Source organism: Dendropsophus ebraccatus, chromosome 5 (genome assembly GCF_027789765.1).
Source record: "Dendropsophus ebraccatus isolate aDenEbr1 chromosome 5, aDenEbr1.pat, whole genome shotgun sequence".
Taxonomy (NCBI): Eukaryota; Metazoa; Chordata; class Amphibia; order Anura; family Hylidae; genus Dendropsophus; species Dendropsophus ebraccatus.
Window position 1 is genome coordinate 67496179 of NC_091458.1, and position 25593 is coordinate 67521771.

General features: G+C 48.2%; 2 protein-coding genes across 7 annotated transcripts in view; one reads left to right on the forward strand and one right to left on the reverse strand.

Annotated features, from left to right (window-relative positions):
* Positions 1-350: 350 nt before the first annotated feature.
* LOC138792740 (uncharacterized) lies at positions 351-2233 on the reverse strand. The gene is made up of 3 exons (XM_069970523.1): positions 1584-2233; positions 1317-1393; positions 351-1231 (listed from the first exon to the last, which is right to left on the reverse strand). The coding sequence occupies exons 1-3, from the start codon at positions 1837-1839 to the stop codon at positions 569-571; spliced, it is 996 nt and encodes a 331-aa protein (XP_069826624.1). The 5' UTR covers positions 1840-2233; the 3' UTR covers positions 351-568.
* The window catches only part of ZC3H13 (zinc finger CCCH-type containing 13), a 42388-nt gene continuing 18527 nt past the window's right edge, over positions 1733-25593 (forward strand). For 2 of the 6 annotated variants that reach the window (XM_069970516.1, XM_069970519.1), the window contains exons 1-9: positions 1733-2161; positions 5095-5228; positions 8393-8502; positions 8676-8787; positions 10271-10379; positions 21374-21513; positions 24335-24498; positions 24783-24980; positions 25365-25544. In XM_069970516.1, the coding sequence (XP_069826617.1) occupies positions 5112-5228; positions 8393-8502; positions 8676-8787; positions 10271-10379; positions 21374-21513; positions 24335-24498; positions 24783-24980; positions 25365-25544 (1130 nt within the window). In that variant the 5' untranslated portion in view covers positions 1733-2161; positions 5095-5111. Of the gene's footprint in view, positions 2162-5094; positions 5229-7104; positions 7221-8392; positions 8503-8675; positions 8788-10270; positions 10380-21373; positions 21514-24334; positions 24499-24782; positions 24981-25364; positions 25545-25593 lie in introns of those variants that run through there. The other 4 variants (XM_069970518.1, XM_069970522.1, XM_069970520.1 and 1 more) reach the window with 3 other exon arrangements.

The window sequence follows — 25593 nt, forward strand, 5'->3', positions numbered from 1 at the left end:
GGGACTACTGCCCTCCTCATGAGGCAGCGCTCTGCAGTAATGTCACTCCAGCGCTCATAACCTGAGAGCACTGGATGATGAGGGTTGGGCAGGGTGGATTGTTGGACTGGGGGTGGCAGCAAACCACTTAATTTTACAAGTTGATTAAAGATTTATTGAAAACAGAGCAGAGGATAAAGGTATTCCTGTGCTATGGAACCATAACAGAAGGTTGGAGTCTGCTAACCTGCTGTTAGTTTTCCCTCTATAGATCCTCTCATTTCAACACCATTGCCTTATGACAAAGGCACTTTACATACAAGTTTGACTTCCACACAGAATACATAGGATGGGTTGTGTTGTTTTTTTATAGGGTGACAAATTGATCCCAACTTTGATATATTTGTCAGCGCAAAACTTTGTCTTGATTTATATTTTCTGTTAGTGCATAATATTGTTTTTTTTTTTTAATTAATAATTCTCAATCTCCTGTGTCCCAGAAGTACCGACATGTCTGAATGAAGTACCAATGGATTAATCTTTGGAAGGTTTTCCTCCTATCTACATAAATAGTCTGTCAGGAGGGGAGTCATGTGATGCCCCCACGGTTTGTCCTCCATTCCTCTAGTGGAGGCAGGTTTGCTAGGTTGCACTGTAGTCCAATACTTCGATGTGGTTTTCGTTTACAACACTGAATCTCTTTATTCTTTGTTCCCCAAAAGGGATCTGTGTTTGTCTTTTTGTGAACCTGACCAGGGAAATATTCTGTGCAAGTTCCCACTGATTTTTTCACTAGGCTGTACGCCTTTTTCTTTGGTGATGATACCGCCATGGCGCTCCAGTGGATCCCTGGGGTTAATGGAATAGCACCGGTATAGTTTCCAAACGTCGGCTGGAGAATGCCCAAATCTGCCTTGGTGGCACCAGGCAATGACACGGTTACAGCTTTCCTCTTTTTGGGTGGTTTATTTTGTGGAAATATGGTGGGAACTGCTCCCTTTTTTACATAAGTTATCAGCCCACATTGCTCATAGGAGTCTGCAGTGAAATGCTGGGAACATATACGATATACTCCAGTTTTCGTTCCCTCCAGAACACGTTGTGAAAACTCATCTATGTTTCCAAAATCTTGCTTGGTTTGTAACAGCCAGGTCTTTATTGTGTGGAGGTCTCTGGGAAAACTATGTAAAGTTATAGTAGGGTCCTTCTTGTACCAGGAGTAGGTACAGCCACGCACAATGCACGACGGCATCTCCCCGAAGAACAGAGAAGCATACATTATTACATAGAGGTAACAAAGAGAAGCAACAAGCTATAAAACATACAAAACAACCTACCTTACAAAGGGGCTTAATGAAGAATAGGGCTCCAGGAAGATGAAATGACTCCGCTATGGGTTGTAGAGAAGAGCAACCTAGTCAATTATAATACAAAAAAACATACTTATATTATATTATAGTTTACTTTGTAGATAAAACAAATGTACAGTGTGGGGACAGATGGAGAGGTGAGGCGCCCCCTATCGGTCTAGGAAGGGGGAGTCTCGTGTATATATAACAGTAGAGTATATACAGAGCACTCTGCTCCACCATACAGGTTCTGACCATGCTGGGACGAGCTACTGCCATCTGCCGCCTCCTCACACTCCCCAAACTGAAGTTCTCCCCTCGTTGTAGGCGACTGTAGCTTCCTAAATATTTGCCCCTTCCCGGCGAGCCTTGCGACTGACAGGGCGCATGCGCAGTGGCTGCGCAGAGAGAAGAGGCTGTAGTGTGGTGCCGCTTCCTCTCCGGAGCCGTGTTGTTTCCCGGCAGGCCTCGCGGCGCTCAGTGTCTGGCCTGCGCTGGGCTCTCCCCTCATCGCCTGTTAGTTAGTAGCCGGAGCTGCGTCACGATCGCTCCCGGAGCCCGGGAACGGCGGCGGCAGCAGTGGGTGCCGCAGTGGTGGAAGAAGAAGAAAAAGAGGAGGAGGGGGAAGGAGGAGCCGAGGCGGCGGCTGCCTGCAAGGAAGGCGGCCCGAGGTGGAGGAGGCGGCGGGCGGCTTGGCTCTGCTCGGGCGCTCGGTCGGTCCGCGGCTCTGGGAGAGGTCGCTGAGCTCCCAGTAGCGGCCGCCAGACACACAGCGGTCACGGCCCGGGACTCTGGGGCAGGCGGCTTAGGCCGCCGCAATACAAGAAAAATCGGTGAGGAGCAAGACGTGCTCGGTACACGGGGCTGCACCGCCTGCTGGGGCTTGTAGTCCTCTCCTCTAGTGTCATTCGTCACGTAGGGCACGAGTGGGGCTCTCTGGTTGTGGAACTACAAGTCCCAGCAAGATAGGACGTGGGGTACTAGTGACATGAGAGGGAGCAGCCCTTCTCCCTCAATATAAGACAATGGAGGTGGTGGGTGTGCTGCCCCATGCCCCCCGCAGGAGGAGGGTACAGTGCCTGGGGAGTGCTGGCATGGAGGAGTAGTGTGCTGCCCCAGGAGGAGGGTACAGTGCCTGGGGAGGGGTGGCATGGAGGAGTAGTGTGCTGCCCCAGGAGGAGGGTACAGTGCCTGGGGAGGGGTGGCATGGAGGAGTAGTGTGCTGCCCCATGCCCCCCGCAGGAGGAGGGTACAGTGCCTGGGGAGGGGTGGCATGGAGGAGTAGTGTGCTGCCCCATGCCCCCCGCAGGAGGAGGGTACAGTGCCTGGGGAGGGGTGGCATGGAGGAGTAGTGTGCTGCCCCATGCCCCCCGCAGGAGGAGGGTACAGTGCCTGGGGAGGGGTGGCATGGAGGAGTAGTGTGCTGCCCCAGGAGGAGGGTACAGTGCCTGGGGAGGGGTGGCATGGAGGAGTAGTGTGCTGCCCCAGGAGGAGGGTACAGTGCCTGGGGAGGGGTGGCATGGAGGAGTAGTGTGCTGCCCCAGGAGGAGGGTACAGTGCCTGGGGAGTGCTGGCATGGAGGAATAGTGGGCTGCCCCAGGAGGAGGGTACAGTGCCTGGGGAGTGCTGACATGGAGGAGTAGTGTGCTGCCCCATGCCCCCCACAGGAGGAGGGTACAGTGCCTGGGGAGTGCCGGCATGGAGGAGTAGTGTGCTGCCCCATGCCCCCCGCAGGAGGGTACAGTGCCTGGGGAGTGCTGGCATGGAGGAGTAGTGTGCTGCCCCATGCCCCCCGCAGGAGGGTACAGTGCCTGGGGAGTGCTGGCATGGAGGAGTAGTGTGCTGCCCCAGGAGGAGGGTACAGTGCCTGGGGAGGGGTGGCATGGAGGAGTAGTGTGCTGCCCCAGGAGGAGGGTACAGTGCCTGGGGAGGGGTGGCATGGAAGGGTAGGTAGTAGTGTGCTGCTCTTGGAGGGTACAGTGCCTGGGGAGGGGTGGCATGGAGTAGTAGAAAGGTAGTAGTGTGCTTCCCCAAACCCCCTGCAGTAGGGTACAATGCCTGGGATGTGGTGGCATGGAGTGTAGACAGGTAGTAGTGTGCTGCCCGATGACCCCCGCAGGAGGTTACAGTGCCTGGTATGTGGTGGCATGGAGTAGTAGGTAGTAGTGTGCTGCCCCATGACCCCCCGCAGGAGGGTACAGTGCCTGGGATGTGGTGGCATGGAGTAGTAGTGTGCTGCCCCATGCCTGCTGCAGGAGGGTACAGTGCCTGGGATGTGTTGGCATGGAGTCCATCAGGTTCAACCTAGAGAAACCCTACTGTGTTGATGTCAATGGAAAAATCTGCAAGACTTAGGGTAGCTTCACACGTACCGTATCGCTGCGTTTTTAACGGTGCGTCTTTAACGCTGCGCTTTTGCTGTGTTTTTTACATGCGCGTTTTGATTTTCACATGATTTTCATGTGAAAATCAAAACTCCCATGTAAAAATCGCACCAAAAACGCAGCGTTAAAGACGCACCGTTAAAAACGCAGAGATACGGTATGTGTGAAGCTACCCTAAAGTGCATGTACCTCTGTTATCACATAGGAGGAGATTGAGGTGTCTAATTTTTACCTCTGGGCCAGCTGTAGTTGTGACCTCTATGATCATGTTCAGGTTTTGATGAGGATGTGGGCTTAGATTCTGACATTCCATACTCTGTGCAGGAAAATGGGATATTTCATACCATAATACCATCTGTAGAATTGGGTCTTAGCTGTGGATTTTAAATTCTGCATAAGGGTAGCATCACAAGTACCGACTCGCAGCGTTAATAACGCTGCGAGTCGGCTAGGTCCTGGCAGATAACTTTCACTACATACACGCAGCGGTCTGAACGACCGCTGCGTGTATGTAATTTTGCCGGCCGCTTAACCCCTTCTGATGCCTCCCGCTCCGTTCTTTATACATACCTCCGCGCTCCACGGCCAATCAGTGGCTGCAGCAGGGCAACACACTGATTGGCCAGGCGGGAGAGCAGTACGCCGGGACCCCTGTGCAGCGAGGACAGGTAATGTATACAGAGCGGGAGCCGGGCAGCAACAGCAAGGGTTAAGCGGCCAGCAGAATTACATACACGCAGTGGTCTGTAAGCGCTGTGTGTATGTAGTGAAAGTGATCTGCCAGGACCTAGCCGACTCGCAGCGTTATTAACGCTGCAAGTCAGTACGTGTGAAGCTACCCTAATGCTCATTTGCCCAGATTCTGCACGGATAGCTGCAGTGAGTACAGTGGGTCTGTTATTACCTACCTAGCAGAAACCAGAGTCACGCTTCCATTACTGCTAGGCATTCTTTGAAAAATACAACCCGTCTTGCTGGTCATAATGTAATATAGACAGTTCTCACTGACCTGTAGATATTGTTAATACTTGGTCAGGGCATAGTTACATTCCACTACTGTGGTAAGACTTGTTCATGTGTGTAAGAAATTGAAGAACGCTGAGAATATATTGTATCATTTATCTGGTACCAGACCTGAGGTACAACATGTATTTTCTATAGGAAGCTGGGGATCTTGTCATCACTACCCAAACAGCTTAGGTAAAAAGCAGAACTGTGGACAGGGATCTCAACTTAAAGAAAAGATGTAACTCAAGATACTCAGCTTTTTTTTTTTTTTTTTTTTTTTTTTAATTTAAAGGAAATCTGAAGTGGGGTTGAAAAGCATCTTTAAAACTTTAAAATGCTCCATGTTAAAGAAAAACATCTTTACTTTTTAATAGGAAAGAAAAAGAACAAGATGTCAAAAATCCGACGGAAGGTCACAGTAGAGAATACCAAGACCATCTCGGATAGCACATCACGTAGACCAAGTGTTTTTGAAAGGCTTGGACCTAGCACAGGGAATAGTGCAGAGGTAAGAGCAGATTAACTTTCTCATACTCAAAAAATGACAACAAGGCCTATGCCCAAAGTTAGAGTATGTTTACACAAGGCAGATATGCCACAGATTTTCTGGCCGGATTTGTGGGTGGAAATATTGCAGTTAAAGTAGCAGTAAAGTGTGTGAGACTCGTCTATACGCCGCAGAATGAAATCTGTGTGGGAATTGACTTGTGGTGTGGATTTTAAATTCACAGCATGTTGATTTTTGTTGCAGATTTTATTTATTCCTTTCAGTCCATAAAGTGAAATCCACAACAGGTTCTACAATCCAAAACAAGCAGATTTTACATCAGAGAAATCCACTGTATGTGGTGGTTCTTCAAAATTAATACTAGGGAATTGCATTACCAGAGAGTCTTTCAAATATTTCCCTATTAAGTTAGCCCAACTCTCGTCTCCAGTTTAGATGGGGGTTTGCAACTTTGTAGTGAGTAGGGCTTAATTGCAAACCACACCTGATCTGGAGACGAGTTGTGTTGTCCATGGAAGTTAGTGGCCATGTTTTTCTTATGCTGGATAACCCCTTTAAATGGACTATGTTCAGGATATAAATGGCGGTGCTTTACTGATGTCTCTGGTCTGTTTCCAAGTGTATGCAGTGTTTTGTGGGAATAAAATACATGACAGTCTAAGGGTCCTTTTCCACGGGACGATGGGGGCCTGATCAACGATGTAAACGAGCACCAATCTGCTAGATCGGCGCTTGTTTACTGGGCCTATTCCACGGCCTGATGATCGTTGAGCATGGACTGTAGGGACATCGTTACCGATGTCCTTGCAGCCCTTGCACCATACATTACCTAGCATGGCTTCTCCTGCGCTCCGTCTTCCTCCCCGCGTCCCGCGGCGCATCAGCAGCTCCGGAGCGGCCTGACTGAGCTGTCAGACAGCTCAGCCAATCACTGGCCGCGGCGGTCCTGGCCTGTGATTTGCTGAGCGGTCTGACTGCTCAGTCAGGCCGCTTCGGAGCTGCTGATGCTGTGCCGCGGGACCCGGGGAGGAAGACGGAGAGGAGGAGAAGTCCTGCAGGTATGCTGCGCTTCTCAAATTGTCGGTCGTCCCCACGCACCACTATTCCACCGTAGCGATGCGCGGTGGGGTACCCATGATTTTAGGTCTGGCCCTAAATAAACGATCAGCCGATGACACGATCATCGGTTGATCGTTTTCTCTGTTCCACCGAGCGATAATTGGCCGATTCGGACTATTATCGCTCCCGTGGAATAGGCCCCTAAATGAAAGCTGGGAGTCTTAAAAAAAAAAAAAAGCTGGAAAATAACAGTATGCGCTCAGAAATCGACTTAATCTAGTCATTAGTAAGCTGTTGGGTCCACTGGGTGCAAAGGTGCTGACTTGTGGATTCCAATGTAAACCTGAAACATAGTCCACTTAACAAGTGTGAACTTCCCCATATCTAAGCTGCTGCTGCCGGGGTGAAGGCCGCTTCGGAAGCAGTACGCGCGCTCACTAGAGATGAGTCCGACGCCCGTAGAGAATGACTGCTCCAGGGGTGACAGGTTCCCTTTTAAAGAAGCTCTCCAGGAATATATAATATATAATATATATATATATATATATATATATATATATTTTTTTTTTTTTTACTATTACATAATAAAGTAGAGGCTCTTCTAAATACCTATTTAAGTTTTAGTGGCATACCTGAGTTGTCTATCTTTATAGCTATTTTTCCTCTGATGGTCACTGCATTTGCTCTGAGATCTTAGTCCGGCAAGTGTTAGATCAGTGACATAGTTCTTCTGTCCCCTAGCTCACACTATAGAGTATAATAAGAGATACGGGTTCAGCCTGTCTCCTTGTTTTGTTTTGTTTTTTTTCCTTGTCAGCTCTTACGCAAAGGAGATTAGTGTCAGGCTGGATCTCATAGGACACACTGGAGAGTCTGCACACAGGAGAGACAGGCAGTGTGATCAGGGGAGGTGTATAACTGCAGCCTATCAGCGTATGTACTCACCTACTATATCACTGCTCTCCTGCTTTATTATGGCAGAAATTATTTAGCACTGTGTGCATGAATGGATGTAAAGATGAACAAGAATGACAGCTAAGTGTGGGAGAGTAGGGGTCGGAGTTGACAAAGAATCTGATAGGTGATAATATAATCCTAGTGGTAACAGGCAGTCTGCTGCTGAGGACAAACCACTTGCTGTTACACATAACAAATGTGTGAATGTCGGAGTGGAGGTCACATGACCCAGATGAAATGTATGCATACAGATGAGCTGGGAAGTATATGACATTGCAGGAATACTGGTGGCGAGTTAGCACTATATGGACAAAGTAACCCTGAGTGCTTCTTCATAGTAACTACTAAGTTTCAAGACCAGGGCAGTGATAGGGAAGTGAAATTCCCAGTGTATAGCTGGTGGTTTGGGTAGGATTTATTCACATGGCTGTAAGAAGGGTTAGGTCTACTCCTTTGGATGGGCTACTATCCTGTTTTTGGCATAAAATATGCAACGACTGAGGCTACATGAATGAAGCAATTACAGTCCTAGCTGGCCTCTCCTATTATAACATTGCAAGCTGTTTGTTAATTGTTTGAATCTGTCACCTGTAAAACACACTAAACCCCAGATCCTGTTACATACATTCCAATAAAAGGATACAGAAGGTACTGTAAAATCAGTCTGTCTTTATTCTGCCGAAGAGCACACTTTTATGGCCTGTTCTAGTGTCAGAGGTGTGTCGGCAACTAGTAATCCCTACACTCCCATTCATTTATATTCAAGCAGGGCTCATTTATATTATCCCCCTGCGCTGCCAGGGGATACTTGGGTACATTTGCACAATTTTTACAGGCATCAGTACTGTTAGTAGACACTTGAATGAACTGTAAAAATGTGATTTTTGGTGAACACAGAGATCTTCAGTATACTTCAGTCAGAACGTATGTAGCAGTGCTGGCAGTTTAACATGCAATTTGCAGGTGACAGGTTCTCTTTGATCATTTCAGTGTGGCTGAAAACCCCATAAGCAAGTTCTGCCTTATAATATAACAAGGGTGTTGTGAAAGGTCTGCTTTACTGTGTAGCTTTTAGAACCTTGGCTTTATAGTAATTGTTTGACAACATTGCATATCGTACAGTAATGTCATGCTTTTTCTTCTTTCAGACTCAGTGTCGTAACTGGATGAAAACTGGTAACTGTGTGTATGGTAATACTTGTAGATATGTTCATGGCCCATCACCAAGGGGAAAAGGTTATAGCAGTACTTACAGAAGGTAAGCAGAACCAGTGATTGGTTTCTATGGGCAAAATAGTCTCAGATGGTAGTTTATTATATCCTTGTATGAAAGTAAATGTAATTTTTTTTAAGTTAAATGTTTTTCTTGCACTTTTTTAAAGATTGTTTTCTACCTTACAAGAACCTTAAAAAAACCTTTTCTGATCTCAGGTCACCAGAAAGACCCACTATAGATTTGCGTGATAGGATGAAAAATAAGCGTCAGGAGGTAGAGTCAGAGCCACAGAAACGTACAGCTGAAGACCAAACATCTCCTTCCAGGGTATGAAAAGATAACTGCCAGTGGTTTTCTTTGCTCATTTGTTTTGGATAGTGTTATTTTACTGATCAGTGCTGTACTCTGACACCCTCAGCGGGTCAATAGAGAATGAATAGAGTGGCGGGCTAGGCGCTAACCTGTGGCTCCTTTCAAAACAAAATTTAAGGCACTGTTTTAGAAATTTCTGGGGGGAAGGGGCAGGGGCTCAGTGGTCAAGACCCCCAATGATCTCATACTTGTCCCCTATCTTATGGATAGGGAGCAAGTAAAAATAACTTCACAAAGCCTTTTTAAATAGTGACTGTTTAAAAAAAAAAAAAAAAAAACTTCCTTCCATTTTGATAGCCTTTGTGATCTGTAACATATATTTGTAAATCACTTCATATGCCAAAAAGGACTCCTTACCATAGGAAAATAAAGCCCACTAGGTCTCTCTTTTCTGCAATCTGCTTTTCACTGCCTGTTGGTGGGGAAAATCTTTCTCTAGTAAGAGAGAGACTAGAGGCAGGACTTGGGGTCCTATTCCACAGGCCGATGGGGGCCCGATCAATAATGTAAACGAGCGCGGATCTACTAGATCGGCGCTCATTTACTGGGCCTATTCCACGGCCCGCTAATCGTTTAGCGAGGGCTGCAGGGACATTGTTACCGATGTCCTTGCAGCCCTTGTTTAAACACCATAAGCGCAGGGCTTCTCTTGTGCTGCTTCTTTATTCCCGTCCTGCGCGCAGCAGCAGCTTCGGTGCGGCCTGTCTGAGTTGACAGACTGCTCAGCCAATCACTGGCCGCGGCGGTCCCAGCCAGTGATTGTCTAAGTGGTCTGTCCGCTAAGACAGGCCGCACCGAAGCTGCTGCTGCGCACGGGACCTGGAGAGGAAAGGCATGCAGGAGAAGACCTGCAACATGTGTAGGTAATGTATGGTGTTTGTGAAATCATTGGTCGCCCACTGCACATTTTACGCAGCAATGCACGGTGAGTGCCCGATTTTAGGTTTGAACCTAAATAAACATTCAGCCAATGACATCGCTCTGTGGAATAGGACCCTTAGCTATGTGCATGAGAGCCTAAAGTGTGTACAGGCATCCAGAGGTTCCATGCTGTCTAGTGCTCAGACCGAAAGCGATTCTGCATTTCTCACTTATCCTGTGGATTGATAGATAATGGACAGATAAAAAGTTGCATGTGGGACCATCATTTTAATCTACATTATACTGGTTATCAGAATGGTTCAGTTCTGTTGATCAGTCTAAATGTCTATTCTTACCTAGTGCAATTCTTTTAGCTTTTTTATAAAAGTATACAAAGGTGGGTGCATTTAGCTATCTGTGTCACGGGTACTGACACATTTGGAATACTTGCATTTGTTTTCATCCACAAATTCTTAATGTAAAGATTTCTCTTCTTGACATTAGTTTTTTTTACTAATAGTTATCCTTTAAGTGTGAGTCATATACTAATACTTATATTGGAAAATCTTTATTCTAGAAAGATTCCTCTAGGGGAAGACACAGAGAAAAGGAAGATATTAAAATTACCAAGGAAAGAACTCCAGAAAGTGACGAAGAAGCTGCCGAATGGGAAACTACTAGAGATGGTGAGAAGCAATCAATCATTTAGGCTATAATTCTGTATATAACTTCTTTACCTGTCTTATTTACTAAATTGTAGTATTGAAACTTTTTTTCCCCTGTGATTTTGCTGAGGATTTTTGCAAATTGTTCACTTTATTTTGATGCAGTTGAACAATGTGGAAAAATGAGTGAGTACACACCTAAGGAAAGTGGGAAAGTGCCTCCCTGCTTAGGTACTTGGAATTGTGTAGTGTCCAGAACATCCTTATTAGAATTTTAGTTGATAGTATACTTAAACAGGGCTGTGGATTTGAAGGCTTTAAAGCGAATGTACCATCCGTTATATCGCTTTAGTTTTTTTATCAGAACAGATTGGCACCGGAACGTGGATGCCAGTGGCGTTGTCCCTAACCACGGTATGTCATGTCGGGCCGCTGCCCGGGAATAGACGGGAATCAGATGGTCGTTCAAAAAAAGACAGCGCCACAGTCATCCCGATACCAGTGCCCATTGATTTAGGTACAAAAAAGAAACAAAAGAAAACTATGTACCTGATGGTACACTAGCTTTAAATAAAAGTATTATATTATGTGTGATAAATACATAGCTTATTGAATATTTACTTTTGGAGATGGAAAGCTTGATGTTACTATTCACTACATTGATTTTTTTTTATTACTAATTACTGGTATAAATCAGCCATTTATAAAGCGTTGTTAATGCCGACTCTTTGTGTTACCAACACCACAGCCCTGTTTGTAAATAACATAAAGTGTACCTGTCATGAAATATTTTTTTTAAAAAATCCTCAAAATATATAGCTTATACTTGCCTTATGTATGCTGTCCGTTTCACCTGCTCCATTGTGCTGCTCATGCCTCTGCATTTCATGCTGAGCAGGTCGGGGGGCTTTTTATTAAACAATAGTTGCCTTAGGCCTATAATCAGCTGCAGCGTGTACCGCTTCTGGCCAATCAGCATTCACTGGGCCAGTCTGGGCAGCGCAGAGGCACTACTGACATTACCTTCTGCATTTAGTTTTTTTTCCTCCCTTTGGTCGCATCTACGTAAAGACGGGTATGCTTATGCATAATCGAAAATGCATAGGTAGGCATGACCAACGGAACTGGCAGACTGAATGGTGCACTGGGGGGCAAAGGAAGGCCCCCAGTGCTCCAAACCAGCTAATATACATATTTCATCATGATTAAACTCCAAAATGGAAGGACTTAAAAAGAAAACAAGACTGATGCCAGAAAGATGTGGTAGTCTGCTGCAAGGAGATATTGGTGAGTTCGTTTGCAGGAACCTGCTGATACTTTAAATATCTTAAAAGTATAGCTATACAGTTCTAAAGTATCTTTGGGTTATGAGACTGCATTATTTATTCTAATTCTTGTATTCTTTTAATTGTACTTTGCATTATGTAGACTATCCCCCACTTCTAAAGCTATCTGTATGTGGAGCATTTAGCATCTGAAACTATTGCTGAGGTGGTTCTGCTTTTTTTTAATCTGTTTTATGATCTTTGTAAACCATTAATGCACCTACTAGAACTAGTGAGTGGTGTCGGCTTACACTTCTATTGTTGCCATTAAATGTAGTTGGCCACAAGCTCATTTTCACAGTAGGTAGATGTGTACTTGCTGTCTGAATTAGAGCATGCAAGCAGTATGCTCAGAACATGATCACAACTTTAGCCCATGGGTTAATTTTAGGGAGCAGCGACACCTGCTGTGCTTGCTGTTAATGAGCTTACAAATGTTTGTTGTGAGAGGGAAACTTTCTTATTCATTCATTCTTTGTGGGAAAATAGTTTTCTTCTGTGCTATGGATGAATCACTTCAATGCACAAAATTTTTTACAAAGCTTTTCACCACTCACATCTGTTCTTAGAATATTTCTGTTTCTACTTATATGTTCAGTGCTATGTCTGGTTTAGGAAATGCAACTTTCTTGTGCCTGTCATTGGGGGACACAGCACCAGTGGGACACAGCACCAGTGGGTATAGGCTACTGCCACTAGGAGGCGACACTAGACAGAAGAAGAAGTGACTCCGCCTGGCAGCCTATACCCCTCCTACAGACACCAGGCTAACTCAGTTTTAGTCTAGTGTCCGTATGAGGTAGACACAGGTGCCACGCACCTCTTTATTATTTTAGTTTTATTTCTTTTTCTTTCTTTCTAGGTTATCAGGGGGACCGTCGGCGTGGGCTGCCACACCAGACGTAGCCTCCCCCTGAGGGTGCACTGGAAGTTTTCACTTCCCATGCGCCGGTCACCCGTCCCCCATTGCCAGCTCCCTGCGCAGGATGCCGGTACCCCACCCAGGTGCGAGGTTACCGAGGGGGTGACCCTGCGAGCACCCGAAGACGCCGGACAGGTGAGTAGTCCTGTCCTTGGGGGGGGGGGGTCATCCTGGCTAGGGCAACCAGTAGCCTCTTGCCTGCTCTCCCTAGTCCCCATTGCCACAGTGCACACTTCCCTGCAGCGCAGCCCTCTCTCCTCTATCCCCTGTCCTACTGGACAGGTTGTCTCCTGATCCCCCTTCTCATCTCCCTCCTAGCCTGGGCTGATGCCCACCCCCTTTCATCCAGGAGCCACTGCAGCCCGCAGCGGCTTCATAAGGGACAGCTGGGGGATTGCTGGGCTCCTCTCTCCCTTTCCGGTCGCGTTTTCTGGCGCTCCGCGCCGCCGTCTCACTGCCGCCGGCCTGCCCCACAAATTTAGGCCCCGGCTTCTGCCGGAGCTAGGCCGCGTCGGCGCACGCTAGTGACGTCACTGGGGGCGGGGCGCCCGCCCGTTTTTCGGCTCCTCCCGCCACAGCCCTTTCTCCTATTGGCTACTCTGTAGCCCCCACCTTTTTCCTCCTTGCCCCCTCCCTTCCTCCTCTTGCCGGCAGCAGCTTCAGCTCGTGGCCTCCTGCTGTTATCTCTGCCAGTACAGCAGCCTCAGCTCCCTGTGCACAGCAGCAGTCTAGCATCCAGTGCAGCTATTCCAGCGTGCACCAGCTACAGCTTCCAGTGCAGTCGTTCCAGTGCAGCTCCAGCATCCAGTGCAGTCGTTCCAGTGCAGCTCCAGCATCCAGTGCGGCAGCAGCTCCAGCATCCAGTGCGGCAGCAGCTCCAGCATCCAGTGCAGCAGCAACTCCAGGGTCTGGTAGGCTCACCCAGTGGGTGATATTCCCCTCCTCCACTCCCCAGGCTAACAGCCCTAGCTACCATGTCTGGTCCCCGGGATGACCCCCCTAGGCAGCTCGCTCCCGCGGCTGTGGCGACACACTTTGCGTGTGCTCGTTGCAATAAGAAATTCCCCTGTGGTCAGCCTGGTTCCCTCTGCCTGCTATGCCTTAACCCTGGTGCCACTTCCCAGGAGGCCCCCCCTCCAGGTCCTGATGTAGCTTCTCCTGAGTGGGCTAGATCCCTGTCCCAGGCGATCGGTGACCTCTCTAAGCTGTCGCAGGTCATGATCCATGCCATTGAGCGGTTGCCCTCTCAGGCGCCTCCAGCAGCAGGACCCTCCAGGGTATCTCCTGACTCCCCTTCCAGAGGACGGTCTCATAAGAGACCTAGACTCTCTGTCTCACGGTCGCCCTCTAGGTGTTCCTCAGACCTTTCTCCTCCCAGATCCACTGCAGGCGGTTCCGCTTCCCAGCGACCCCTCTCCGCCACCTCGGGGGACCCCTCTGACTCTGCTTCAGAGTCTGACAGGGAGGATCAGCTGGCCTCTGCAGTGCAAGCCTTGATCCGTGCAGTGCGAGACACCTTACATATTGAGGAGGAGTCCTCTTCTACCTCCAAGAGTGAGGTTTCCTTCCGTCGCCAGAAGCGACAGCCATTGGTTTTTCCCAGCCATAAGGATTTTGAGGACCTCCTAGCCAAGGAGTGGAATCACCCTGACCGGCGGATTCCATCCTCTAAGCGTGCCGAGGCTTTGTTTCCCTTCTCCCCTGACCTGGTCACTACATGGACAGTGCCCCCATCTGTGGATCCTCCAGTTTCTCGACTCTCCAAGTCAACTACTCTGCCTCTGGCAGATGGTGCTTCACTCACTGACCCGGTGGACAAGAAAATCGACGCTTTTTCGAAGTCTGTCTTTGTTGCAGCTGGTTCGGCCCTACGTCCTACCTTTGCTGCATCCTGGGTCAGCAAGGCTTGTTCCTCTTGGGCCAGGCAGTTAGTCCATGACCTCTCCCTGGACACCCCGCGTGAGGATCTCCTGTCTCTGGCCTCACAAATTCTACATGCGTCCAAATACTTGTGCGACGCTTCTCAGGAAGCTGCTCGTTTGTCTGCGCGGGCCCTGGCAAACTCTGTAGCCATCCGACGCTCTGTCTGGTTAAAATGCTGGTCAGCTGACGCCGCCTCCAAGAAGGCTCTGACTTCTCTTCCCTTTGCAGGAAACAGACTTTTTGGGGAGCGGCTGGATAAGATAATCTCGGACGCTACGGGGGGGAAGAGCTCCTTGCTTCCTCAAAACCGATCCCGGCGCCCTCAGCCTCCCAGGCGTTCCAGCCGTTTCCGCTCTTTTGAGCCTCCGGCACGTCGTCGCCCGGCTAAGGATACGCCTCCAGCTCCTTCTAGGAAGCCCTCCTTCAAACCCCGCCCCACCTGGCAGCCCCGTTCTCGCCCTTCTAAGGGTCCTGCACCCAAGTCTTCTTCCTGAGGGTCCTTCACCACTCGGGTCTCTCCCTCAAGTAGGGGGTCGTCTGCTCTCCTTCAAGGAGATTTGGCTCGCCCATGTGTCCGATGTGTGGGCTCGGGAGGTGGTGTCCTCAGGGTACAAAATCGAGTTTGTGTGCATTCCACCTCCTCGCTTTTTTCCATCAAATCTCCCACGCTCTTCGGCACGGCTTTCCGAGCTTTTTCGGGCGGTTCAGAATCTCCTAGCTCAAGGAGTTGTGGTCCCAGTTCCTCCCTCCGAGCACTTCCAGGGATTCTATTCCAATCTGTTCACAGTCCCCAAAAAGGACGGCTCGGTCCGTCCTATCCTGGATTTGAAACGGCTGAACAGGTTTGTTCGCCTTCGGCGGTTCCGTATGGAATCTTTGCGGTCGGTGGTCGCGTCTCTAGAGCAGGACGAATTTCTTGCTTCTATAGACATCCGCGACGCCTATCTGCATGTTCCCATCGCAGCCAGTCATCAACGTTTCCTACGTTTCGCCGTCGGTTCTGGACATTTCCAGTTCGTTGCCCTGCCCTTCGGGCTCGCCACGGCGCCTCGGGTCTTTACCAAGATCCTTGCACCTTTGATGGCTCTGCTTCGGTCAAAGGGGGTGGCTGTCCTGCCATACCTGGACGACCTTTTGGTAAAGGGCCGCTCCAAGCAGGACACTTTGTCCAGCCTCCAGATCACACTCGATCTCTTGACCAATTTCGGTTGGGTGATCAATTATCAAAAATCTTCCCTACTTCCCTCCCGCTCTATGGAGTTTCTCGGGATGCTATTCAACACCGAGATGGCCCGCGTCCTCCTTCCTCCAAACAAAGTTGCCTCCCTGCGCTCGGCAGTCTCTCTGCTCCGCTCGGGCGCCCCCTGTTCGATTCGCCTTTGCATGCGAGTCCTGGGCAAGATGGTCTCCTCTTTCGAGGCGATCCCCTTTGCTCAGTTTCATTCGCGCCCTCTGCAGCAAGCGATTCTGTCGCAGTGGGACAGGTCCCCTCTGTCTCTCCACAAGAAGATCCTCCTGTCCCCTGCTGTTCGCAGGGAGCTTCTTTGGTGGTTGACGTCTCCGGTGGTCCTCCTCGGCCGCTCGTTCCTCCCCCTCAATTGGCTGGTCGTCTCTACGGATGCCAGCCTGTCCGGGTGGGGGGCTGTCTTCGGGAGCCACACAGCTCAGGGCTCTTGGTCGCCGACAGAGGCTCGGCTTCACATCAATATCCTGGAGCTCCGGGCCATCTTTCTCGCCCTGTCTCAGTGGACCGATCGCCTGAGGGGTTATCCGGTCCGTGTTCAGACCGACAACGTCACCGCCGTTGCCTATCTGAACCGTCAAGGCGGCACCAGGAGCCGCTCTGTCATGACCGAGGCCGCTCGCATTCTCCGTTGGGCGGAGCGGGTTGTTCCAGCTCTCTCGGCAGTCCACATTCCCGGGGTGGACAATTGGGCGGCGGACTACCTCAGCCGCGAAAGACTGGATCAGGGCGAATGGGCTCTACATCCCGAGGTGTTTCTTCAAATCTGCCGGCGGTGGGGATCCCCAGATGTGGATCTCTTCGCCTCCAGGCTGAACCACAAACTCCCCATCTATGTGACTCGGGCCCGGGATCCTTGCGCGTTCGCGGTCGACGCCTTGGTGACCCCATGGGAGCAGTTCTCCCTGGTTTACGCCTTTCCTCCTCTGCCCATTCTCCCACGAGTCCTGAAGCGCATCAAGGCACTCGGCGTTCCCGCCATTCTTGTCGCTCCAGACTGGCCGCGCCGGTCCTGGTACGCCGACGTAGTGCACCTCCTGGCCGACGCCCCCTGGCGCCTTCCCCTGCGGGCCGACCTCCTTTCACAAGGGCCAATATTCCACCCCAATTTACCTCAGCTGAGTTTGACGGCGTGGCTGTTGAGGCCGCGGTGTTGAGGTTTCGTGGGTTCTCGGAACCAGTCATCCAAACCATGCTTAAGGCCCGTAAGCCTCAGTCAGCTCGGGTCTACCATCGCGTGTGGAAGGCCTTCTTTTCTTGGTGCGAACAGAATAATTTTCACCCCTTGGTGTGTTCCACGCCCAAGATTCTTTCCTTTTTACAGTCCGGGCTGGATAAAGGCCTCAGTCATTCCACTTTGCGTTCGCAGATTTCCGCCCTGTCTGTTCTTTTTCAGCGGGCTCTAGCTTTCCGCCCCCAGGTGAAGACCTTTCTTCAGGGGGTGGTCCATTTGGCCCCTCCTTTTCGTCAGCCTTTAGAGCCCTGGGACCTTAATTTAGTCCTCGAGGTTCTGCAAGGTCCTCCCTTTGAGCCTCTTCGGGAGGTGTCTCTTTGTTTCCTTTCTTGGAAAGTCGCCTTCCTGGTGGCGGTTACCTCCATCCGTAGGGTGTCTGAACTGGCAGCGCTCTCTTGTCGCTCCCCTTATCTAGTCCTTCACAAGGACAAGGTGGTGCTTCGTCCTCTTCCTTCCTTCCTGCCGAAGGTCGTGTCTGCATTCCACCTTAATGAGGACATCATTCTCCCCTCTTTTTGCCCTGCGCCCTCCCATCCTAGGGAACGGTCCCTGCATTGTTTGGACCTTGTCCGGGCCATGCGGATCTACTTGTCAGTCACTGCTTCCTTCCGCCGCTCGGATTCCTTGTTCGTGGTCCCGTCGGGTCCGCGCAAGGGGCTGGCGGCTTCCAAGACCACCATTGGGCGTTGGATCGGGGCAGCCATCGCAGAGGCCTACCGCGTTCGTGGCAGGGCTCCTCCTTTTCGGGTCACCGCTCATTCTACTCGAGCTGTGGGGGCCTCTTGGGCGGTTCGCCATCAGGCCTCAGTGTCCCAGGTCTGCAAGGCCGCCACCTGGTCTTCAGTTCACACTTTTTCAAAGTTTTATCAGGTCCATATCCTGGCTTCCTCTGACGCCAGTCTGGGCCGCAAGGTTCTGCAGGCCGCCGTGCGTTAGGCAGGCCGCATGGGGATTGTAATCTTCTTTCCCCACCCTCTGGGACTGCTTTTGTACGTCCCACTGGTGCTGTGTCCCCCAATGACAGGCACAAGAAAAGAGGATTTTTTTGTACTCACCGTAAAATCCCTTTCTTGTGGCTTCATTGGGGGACACAGCTCCCACCCTGTTTGAGGTTGTGCTCCCGGGGCTTGTTCTGTTCTTGGGGTTTTTTCGTTCCCGGGACCAGCCTGGTTTTTTTGCCTGTTTTTGTTACTACTTTCTACTGCTTGTGACTAAACTGAGTTAGCCTGGTGTCTGTAGGAGGGGTATAGGCTGCCAGGCGGAGTCACTTCTTCTTCTGTCTAGTGTCGCCTCCTAGTGGCAGTAGCCTATACCCACTGGTGCTGTGTCCCACTGGTGCTGTGTCCCCCAATGAAGCCACAAGAAAGGGATTTTACGGTGAGTACAAAAAAATCCTCTTTTTTCTATTTTTATTTAAATGACGCACAAAACTGCACAAATTGCTGCAAAATAGCACAAATCCACTCCAGTCTGGACCACACTTACAAATGGGGCAAATGTGAAGATGCATCATTTTGATCCAAATCTCGTCCACTCCAAATTTATGTTGGTGCCTGTGTCATTTTCATAAATTTGGTGTTGTGGTAAAAAAAAAAAAGTGTTCTAATGGCAAAAGGTATAATATATAGACCTCTTCTTATTATGAACAATTTTGATAAATTACCCCCGAGTGTCTATTACAGAACATCTAGTTTTCAGGTACTAAGTAGGTTGTATAACTTGTGCCCCTTCAAACAGCCTTAAAGGGGTAATGTGGTGTAAAACATTTTTTCACTAAGTAACACACATTACAAAGTTATACAACATTCTAATGTGTGTTATTTAAGTGATTTGCCCCCTTCCCCATGTCCTCCTCCCCCCCCGGACCGTGGACCCGGTAGAGTGATACAGTATACTCACGTTCGACCCCAGCCGTCATCTTGGCACGATCACTTAGTGGCACTGTCAGCAGGTTCTTTCCAGAGAACCTGCTGATATGCCACAGTAGCATTTAGTGATTTTACAAATTACTAGCAAAAGAACATTTAGGGCGTTGTTTGGGGCCGGAGAGTATTGCCGTGCCCCGCCCAGCCGCCCCCTCCCGTCCTGCTCACTATGCAGTTATGAATCTATACAAGGCGGCTGCGCAGGGAAGCAGTTGGCCGAAATGTTGCATGTTCTGTACCCTGATGTGTGAATAAAACACACCTTTTTCACCGTGGATGCTGTGGGAACCTCTTTTTCTGAAGTTGATAGTGCTCATACCAAGGATTGTGAGCCTACCTGCGTGCATCCTGCTTTTTCTACTTCTGGTCATTTATCGGATTATCTTATTACTATTTGAAGGCACAGCAGGCACATAATTACTATATGGGGGCACAGCAGGCGCATAATTACTATATGGGGGCACAGCAGGCACATAATTACTATATGGGGGCACAGCAGGGGACATTATTACTATATCGAGGGCACAGCAGGTGACGTTATTACTATATGGAGGGCACAGCAGGAGGCATTATTACTATATCGAGGGCACAGCAGGTGACGTTATTACTATATGGAGGGCACAGCAGGAGGCATTATTACTATATGGAGGCACAGCAGGCGCATAATTACTATATGGGGGCACAGCAGGCGCATAATTACTATATGGGGGCACAGCAGGTTCAGAATTACTATATGCACAAGCCAAAAAGACAGAAATGGCTGCTCATCGCACCCATGGCTGACACGAAAGCTTATTCAGCTACATTTAAAACCAATATCAGGAGTTAGTATATAATTTGGCCAAACCATATTGCCTCATGTACCACGTGCAGGTCTTCTGATACACATGAGTCCCTAACCAAAAAACATCACTGTGCCGGTCAGTAACCACAATCCCCGCAAAACGTGCGCAAGCAGAGAAGGGGGGCCACGGAATAGCCCTGCAACCCCGTTGTCACAGGACCAGACCCTAACGGGCCCCCCCGGATCCCGCAGGCGCTGTTGGATTTTTTTTGTTTTTTGGTTAGTATAAAGTCTGTCTTAGGGTGAGTTCATACTGAGGAATTCTCGTGGATAATGTCAGCGCGACTTTCCCCTGGCGATGCTCTCCAGCCCTAAGCAACACCCTTAATGCTCTTATGCTAGTAATTTGCATAAGAGCATTTAGCGGTTTGCAAACAATGCGGGGGAGGACAGGGGTTAAACAAATGGCTATGTACTACGGAGATACACAGCTACTGCAGCATATCAGCAGGTTCTCTGAAAAGAATCTGCTAATAGTGCCGCTTTACGAGGCCGGTCTTACTGCTCCAGCCCTCCCTCATGCTGACCCCCCCCCTCCAGTGCATCATCAGCTGCTCAGCTGCGATTGGCTGAGCATAACAGAAGCCCCAGGCGCCGCCTTTTATGCTCAGCCAATCCTGGCTGAGCAGCTGATAATGGGCTGGAGGGGGGCCGGAGCAGTCAGGCCGGCCTCCTGAAGATGAAGTGATCGTCCCAAGATGGCAGCCATACAGTATACTATATCACACTTCAGGATCCACAGTCCGGGGGGGAGGGACAACATGGGGAAGGGGAGATTGTTAAGAGATATCTCCTCTTCCTTGTTAAAGGAATATTCAGCTCAAACATAACTTTTGATATGCTGCTGCCCATGGTGAGACTAACAATTCCTTCCATACTTGTTGCTATCTATTCAGTCTGCTTCCCCCAGTTCTCAGCTGCTTTCTGCTGAAGATGCTAAAATTTGTGTGTGAGATTTTTCTCTTGATGGCGTATGTTGGTCTACCTGATAATGTTGCTACTTCATTTCTGTCCATCTATATAACCCCCATAGTTCATTAGAGGAGTTCTCTCAAAAGAACAACCCTATCCCTGTGTCTTATAAGTGTATTAGCTTTGTACTTTATCTATAGACACTTATGTTTGAGCCAGAAGTGAGAGAGACTAAATGGCTGCCAGGTGATAGCACAACTCTGATAAGACAATCCCTTTTTTGTGCCTCTTATTGGGGGACACAGCACCAGTGGGTTTCTTTATAATGGATATCAGGGAGAATTTATTAGAGCTCTCCGATCATGGTCAGATGTGCAAATTTAGGTGCAAGTCTCTTGGTTGCTCAGACGTTTTCCACAGGTTTCTCGCTTTTAAGAATATCCTAGCATTTATGCAAGATTTATAAGTGTGAAATGGCTCAAATGTTAGTGCAAGTTGTATTAAATGTGATGATGTAATAAATTTGTGGCACGTAAGCAATCCGTCAAATAGACACCTCCTTAAAGATGTGTCATAAACGCTGCAAATGATAAATACCCCCACCCCCATTTTTCTAAAAGATAACTTCAGTTCTTTCTTTAATAAATTATAAAATAAAGTGCCCCGTTCTTCTTATTTCTATCAAAGATTCAGAAAACGGTGATGTTAATTATGACTATGACCACGAATTGTCTTTGGAGATGAAACGTCAGAAGATACAGCGTGAATTAATGAAATTGGAACAGGAAAATATGGAAAAACGTGAAGAGATTGTAATAAAAAAAGAGGTAAGAGTATAGGGAATTCAGGGAAATCGTGGGCACTGTGTTTTCGTCTCCTTCCCTGATAAACAGTGTTCTTTGTTTTCTTAACGTATTCCCAAACTAAAGAGGTTGTCTCATGGAGACACCCCCTGTGCATAGAGGGATTATGACTCAGAACTGTAGGAGCATCACCCATACTTACTGCAAGGGGGAGGGCTGCAGTTTCGCTGGTGAAATGAGTTGTTAGTCTGGGGTGATGGGAACGGATCTCGTGGGTTCAGCCGATCACCCTGGTGGTTGCATTTTGAATGGAGTTACCTCTAATTAAATAACTTTTTTAGAGTTTCTTCTTCTTGCTTTCTGTTGCTGGGCTCTGCTTGTGTTTTTGGTACCAAAATTATCCTCAAAATCCAGTGTGAAAATAACAGGGCCGAGACACTTGAAATTACTTAATAGCATAAAAAAGTTTGGCTTGAAGTAGTATTCACCTTTCGGCATCAGTGGCAAATATAAATCCTGAACTGTGTATTGCACATCCATGTTTGATTATAGGGCTGGGCAATTAATTGAATTAATTTGATTAATTCGCCCAGAATTTGAGAATCGATTAGATTTTTTTTGTTTTTGAAAATCGATTAAAAAAAAATAAAATAAATGTGCATATGGGAGAGCTGCCGGCCGAGAGGGTAGCGTGTTGGTGGCGACCACCAGGAACTGCAAGAGAGCATGAGGAGGGAGAGCGCCCAGCAGCGTCCTTTGTCCCCGCTGCTGACCTGCCCCCATAGTGGGACTAATACTCACTCTCCCCTCCCGGCCGCACATGGCCTCTCTGGAGGAGGCCGCAGTGACTGCAGGATCTGGTGATAGTAACACTGTGGGTTCTGGAGCTGTACAGTGGGACCGGGGGTCTGTACTGCTCCTCCTGATCCTGCTGTACAGCTGCAGTAACCACAGGGAGGCTGTCACCCGATTTTGTGGCCCCCTTCAGAGACCGGGGAGCACATGAGCCGGGGGTGAGACGGAGGAGTTGCGTGCGCTCGGGCAGAGGGGGAGGAGGGCATACCGGGTATGTGCCCTCCTGCCTCATGCTCCCCCCTCGTCTGCTCCATGCCCCCCCCCCCAGTCTGCCTCAGTCACCACGTTTTCAAGGTTTCATGGGGCCCTATGACTCCTAGCTATGCCCCTGCCTCTCATCTGTTCCTGTACTACTACATTCCTCATCTATTCCTGTACTACTACTACTACTACTACAGCCCTCATCTATTCCTGTACTACTACTACTACAGCCCTCATCTATTCCTGTACTTCTACAGCCCTCATCTATTCCTGTACTACCACTACTACACCTCTCATCTATACCTGTACTATTACTACTATACACATCATCCATACCTGTACTATTACTACTATACACATCATCCATACCTGTACTATTACTACTATGTGCCTCATGTATACCTGTACTATTACTACTATGCACCTCATGTATACCTGTAGGTCTACTACTACTACTACTATGCTTCTCATCTATACCTGTACTACTACTTCGCACTTCATCTATACCTGTACTACTACTACTACGCACCTCCTCTGTACCTGTACTACTATGCACTTCATCTATACCTGTATTACCACTACTACAGCCCTCATCTATACCTGTATTACCACTACTACAGCCCTCATCTATACCTGTATTACCACTACTACACCCCACATCTATTCATGTACTACTACACCACCCCTCATCTGTACCTGTACTACTACAACTCTTATCCGCTATACCTCCACTACAACTTCCTACCTAGATGGAGGCATAAAGAAGATCTCCTATACTATATGAAGTCACATAGTGGCACATATTTGGCAAACCTACCGATGTCGGGCACAGAGGGGGCTTGTCTTCTACATGGGGGCACAGGGGGAGTACTGGTACAGTGGGAAGTAATATAGTTGTCTGAAACATCATTTAAGGGAACCTGACCCCCCGTTAGAGCACCCTATACTCATCTAATCCCGCCGGGTCCCGCTTCTGGAGATGGTCGGGTCACGGAGATATCGGCACCCGAAGCCCGGCGCGCGCGCGCGCGCTCCTCAGATGAGTCCAACACACATAGAGAATGACAGGAGAGTCCAGCGCTCCGTCATTCTCTGAGTGTTGGACTCATCTGAGGAGTGTGCGCGCGCCGGGCTGCAGCGGCTGAGATCTCCGTGACCCGACCATCTCCAGAAGCGGGACCCGGCGGGATCAGGTGAGTATAGGGTGCTCTAATGGGGGGTCGGGAGCCTGTCACCCCGTCACCGGGGGTGACAGGTCCTCTTTAAGGGTAGCTTTACACGTACCGTATCGCAGCGGATCCACAGCAGAATTTATCTAAATAACTTAACGGAGCACCAAATCTGCACCATCAGATCTGCTGTGGATCCTGTATGTGTGAACGCACCCTAAAATAGTATCTGACACTGCAAAGAGAAAAATGTTTTGTTTATTTAGCAAAAAAAATATATATATCGCGATTTAAATCGAGAATCGTCCCAAAAATTTTAAAAATCGAGATTTTATTTTTGGCCATATTGCTCAGCCCTACATGAGGATGAGGAGGAGGATGGATGATCTATGTTTTCTAGCATCTACCCAAGTGGCAAAATATGCATAATATCTTTTAAAATACAGGTCATGATTTTGAATAAATATATATATATATATATTTTTTTTTAATCAACCTGATCCTAACAATATGTAATTTTAACCTGACACAAAAAGGGTTTCACATAATTGTAATCATGTACGGTAATCGATTGTTTATGAGATTTTTAACATGAAAGTGTCATCATTTGTATTTTGTAGATTTCACCGGAAGTTATTGCCAAAATGTCTCCTTCACCAAGAAAATCCAGTAAGTCTCCAAAACGGAAGTCAAGTCCAAAATCTGGCAATCCAACAAGTAAGAAAGAAAAGAAGGTGGTGGCAGCAGCAGCAGCATCACCGCCTCCTTCTGAACTACCAGTGAGGTTAGTGAAAGGCCCTCTCTGGTCCTTTGGGAATAATTTAGAAACACCCTTGTAATTTTTTTTTTAAGTGTATGAATGAAGTTTACTGTGCCCTAGGTGACACTAGGAAAGGAAAAATGCTTATCCACCATGGTGGTGTTTCAACGGTTTACCTTTTCTGCAACCTTTTCTAGAATAATAAACTGGCATTGTTTGCTCCTATTTTAAGATTATAACACTTAAAATACTTTCTGCCATGAATGATTTTCTTAGTTAACTTATCTTTTTTTTTTTTTTTGTTACAGACATTCCAAAGTAGCACAAAGCAAGAAGAAAGGACCTCGGACGCCGAGTCCTCCACCACCTTCCCAAGAAGAGATTTCACTCTCAAAGAAGCACAAAGACAAACATAAAGTGAAGGAGCGTATTGAAGAAAGAGTAAAAGATGTAAAGGAAAGGGGGAGAGAGGTCGAAAAGCACAGAGACAAAAAAGATAGGCAGAGGTCAGTATTTCTCAGTCTTTTGAATGACTTGCATGGGTGCACAGTCTGGAAGCTACTCATCACCTGGATATTTGTGGTTGCTTAAGGACCTACTGGAAAAAGTCTTAACTGACAGAGAAACATTTACTGTTTACATCTTCTTCCTAGGAAGATCTTATATAACTCCTGATAAGCCAGATTGTTCTAATCTTGTCTTAAGTAAACACTCTGTTGCCTTCATTCTCTAGATTTGTTAGGAGTCATCAACTCCTTAATAAATCTGCCACTGTGCAGCTCTGGCAATGTGCCACACATTGTAACAGCAATTTGTGAAAAAATTGTGCAATAGATTCTCCCTAATAAATTTTCTTTTCTGAGCAGTATTTTTGTGTTCTGTTTTCTAAGCAGGGATCTATCTGAGGGATCTCACAGACTGAAACGGTCACCAAGTCCAGCTGAGCGCTCTCGCAGCAATTCTTCCCATTCAAGAGAGTATTCGCCTGTTCCTTCAAGGAGAAGACATACATCTTCACCAACACCTGTGAAGTCATCTTCTCACAAACATGCAATCTCTCCTTCCCGCAGGTACAAATTGATTTTTTTTTTTTTTTAACTTAAGATTTCTCTTCTGAAG